The sequence below is a fragment of the Octopus bimaculoides genome, chromosome 14 (genome assembly GCF_001194135.2).
Source record: "Octopus bimaculoides isolate UCB-OBI-ISO-001 chromosome 14, ASM119413v2, whole genome shotgun sequence".
Classification (NCBI taxonomy): domain Eukaryota; kingdom Metazoa; phylum Mollusca; class Cephalopoda; order Octopoda; family Octopodidae; genus Octopus; species Octopus bimaculoides.
In genome coordinates this window covers 39,779,628-39,783,080 of record NC_068994.1, presented here as the reverse complement: position 1 = coordinate 39,783,080, position 3,453 = coordinate 39,779,628, and the positions used below count along the sequence as shown (strand labels likewise).

Below are 3,453 nucleotides of genomic sequence, written 5' to 3'. Positions count from 1 at the left end.
ATATATATGTATATATATATATATATATATATATTATATATATATATACATATATATGCATTCATACACGCATGTATGAACATGTATCAATACCATGTATATATTTATACACATACATTAACATGCATACATGCATACATACATACAAACATGCATACATATATTCATGCCTACATGGCTATATAGATACCTCAACACTTGAAATATTATTCCTCAACAGATTTTGTTTATTCTATATTTTCTTTTTTTACTTCTTTCATTCATTCATTTATTTATTTTTTTAATTATTGGTTGGTCTTGCAGAAGTATAGATCTCGCACAATCTTTGTACAGCTGATGACTCCTCCTGAACTCCCCACCTCAAATTACTTGCGTATGGAATTCTCCTTTCCAACGTTCAGAGATTTCATTTATAGTGGAAAGTTGTTCATTAGTGGCCAAGCAACGAGACCAATATCTGTAGCTAGGTGCTTTTAATACTCATAAATGTACGCCCTAACCTGCAATGTGATTCATGAACAGATGTACATTCCTATTTGCTTTATTGGAGAACACTAATAACATTGGGTGAAAATATATCAAATCATATTGCCTTGATATTTTTATTGCATTTCGTTACATGGCTAAAAGTAAATCTATTCCTGTTTATGATGGCGTTTGAGGCTTACCATTCATACCCTAATTCATTTATTAATCTTTTAAGACATAATCTACAACTCAGAATTCTAGCTATGGAAACTCTAGAAACATTAACCATAACTATGAAAACAAAAGTATAGGTTATAAATAAGCAATGTAATATTACAGCAAAGTTTTCAGTTGGTTCAGTATACATTTCTTAAAAGAAAGAAATTTTTAGTACAATTTTATTTGTTTATATCATTCAATTCAAAAATTGTTTGAAAATGTTTGCCTCTGATATTACTATATATTTAATTATATATCCAACAATTTCTGAATACTTAGATATTTTAGTATTCCTAGATAAAAAAAAAAATTTCTATCAACTTAACTTTTTTTTCATTTTTATCATCCTAGGATAAATTGGTTAAAAACAGTATCCGGATCTTCTTATTTTGGACGAAGATTATGAGAGATTCTTATTTTACAAACTATACAGATAATATACAATAGATTAAAACACAATTTCCTTTCTCTCTTTCTCCACAAGTTCTTCTTTATTCATTCTGCTTTTACTCTTTCTCGCCTCCCCACCTTGCCATTAATACTATGGATTATCTTAAATTCTCTAAAAGTCATAAAAAATATTCCTACTTAACCCCATCATTTACTTGAGTAATTTCTAGATGAATTAAGTGGATTATATAAAACTTACTTTAGATACTTTTTTTAATCAAAATGCTTGTGTCTCTTTTAATTCTTTGAAGCTGATATTTGTCTCAAAACCATTCTTATTTTCATATGATAAAACATTACTTTAAATATGAACGCATAACAAATTTTTATTACATCAAATAAAATGCATCTAGTGTGCTTTTTACAGTAAAAAAAAACATATATATATATATATATATATATATATAGGTAATAAAACAATTACTTCTGAAGTAAACATTAAAAAAATAGTATTTTATTAACATGTGAAGAATATCTTTTAGTTTTCTTTACTAATTTCTTTCATATTGGATGAATAGTTGTTAGAAATTGTGAAGAAAGACAAGACATTGTTTTTGTCTACTTCCTTCATTGAAAGATATATTTTCTAGTTGTCTTAGAGCAGTTAGCAAATTTTCTCATAAATGTTCTTTAATATACGTATTTGATAACAATACCATTTTCAGAAACCTAATGCTTGAAATTAACATGTTCAACTTAAAAACTTTATTATTATTATAAACATTAATGAAACGAATCTTTCCTTACATGAGCATGATTGTCCTTTTTGTTGGTAATGACAGTAATTTTCTTTTATGAATTAGCCACAAGTGAAACAATAACATGAACAACAGTGTCAAGACTGTCGATTGGTTTTGAAATAGTAATAGAGTTGATTTATATACAATTACTGATTATATTTACATGCTGCATACAATCACTTTTTTTTATATATATATTTCTGAATGCTTGCCTCTTGAAGAACCATTTCTTACAATTATAAGTTTTGAGGAAAGCAGTTTCTGAAACTGTATCCTGTGTTGATTTTGATGTTTTGATCAGGCACAAGTCTAAATTTGTAGTAATGAATGTTTAGTTAATTCATTCAAACTAGTAGTCCTACTAATACTAATTGTGATTCAGTAGGGATGTCATAATTCAGTTGATCCAGCAGCTAAAGATAATAGCCACATCTTCTTTACCATTTTATAAAAAGGACATGTTTGACAAAGTACTCTGAGATTTACATAAAGATGGAATCATCAAAGTTAAGAGAGCTTAGACCATGGATTTACCAAATGAGAGCTGACCAGGGGCAAAATAACAAGAAAATAATATTGATATCAAATCCCCAGAAAGATGAAACACAAAGGTTTTTAGCATCAGCAGAGTAGAGAGGCATAAAAATAACTCATGCTCTCTTACATCTGTGGCAATTAATTAGCGTTGATATTAAATAAAATTATTAAATAGCTATTTTTCCTTTATACTTTACTTCCAAACATGTGCTGCTGTGGAAACTTTAAATTTCCAATAAAGAAATACAAGAATTTAGTTTATAAACAGAGCTATTTAACTGCATGTTGTTGACTGAACTAATGCTTCCAGAAAAAGCAAGGTCAGTTCTTCCTGGCAGTTAAACTTAATTTTACATATCAATTCAATTTGAAATATGTGGCACCATAATGAGATTGACATTCAATTTGAAGTCTTTACAAATACAGTTGTTTGATCTGTTTCAAACGTAGAATTTATTGTAGAAGGATGGGAATGTGTATTTCCACTATATGATGAAGTAGATATAAATACAGAGAGAGAAAAATGCTCCATATTTCAAACAGATTTCTTTGTTTCATGACTATTGCCGTCCCTGCAATTTTTTTTCTTCCACACTTGACTTGTCACTTGCATAATGATATAGTCTTTTGATAAAATGTGATAGAAATACAGTTCTTTAACATTATATTATAGAAATATTTTGCTATATCACCACAACTTAAACACACACACAAGCATATGCGCACATGCACACTCACATATCTATATATACATATAAATACAAATGTACACACACACACGCATTTGTGTGTGTTTGTGTGTGTGTGTATGTGTATGTATACATGATATACATATATATGTGTATGTATGTATCTACACACACATGCATACATAACTACATACACATACACAAATGTATATATATCTATATGTATCTATCAATCTATCTATCCACCTATATAAGCTCTACTTTGTATTTTGTCCCCTCTGTGTTCATCCCTGTGTGACCAATAAAGAAACATATATATATATATATATATATATATATATATATATATA

The 3,453-nt window shown here is 28.1% G+C and overlaps 1 protein-coding gene across 3 annotated transcripts in view; it reads left to right on the top strand.

The window, feature by feature from the left end:
* LOC106872380 (protocadherin beta-15) overlaps positions 1-3,453 on the top strand; it is a 640,647-nt gene that overhangs the window by 507,298 nt on the left and 129,896 nt on the right. The window contains exon 4 of one of the 3 annotated variants that reach the window (XM_014919358.2): positions 1,039-1,430. The exons of the other annotated variants lie outside the window; for them this stretch is intronic. Within the exon in view, the coding sequence (XP_014774844.1) occupies positions 1,039-1,043 (5 nt within the window). The 3' untranslated portion in view covers positions 1,044-1,430. Of the gene's footprint in view, positions 1-1,038; positions 1,431-3,453 lie in introns of those variants that run through there. 3 annotated transcript variants of the gene reach the window in all.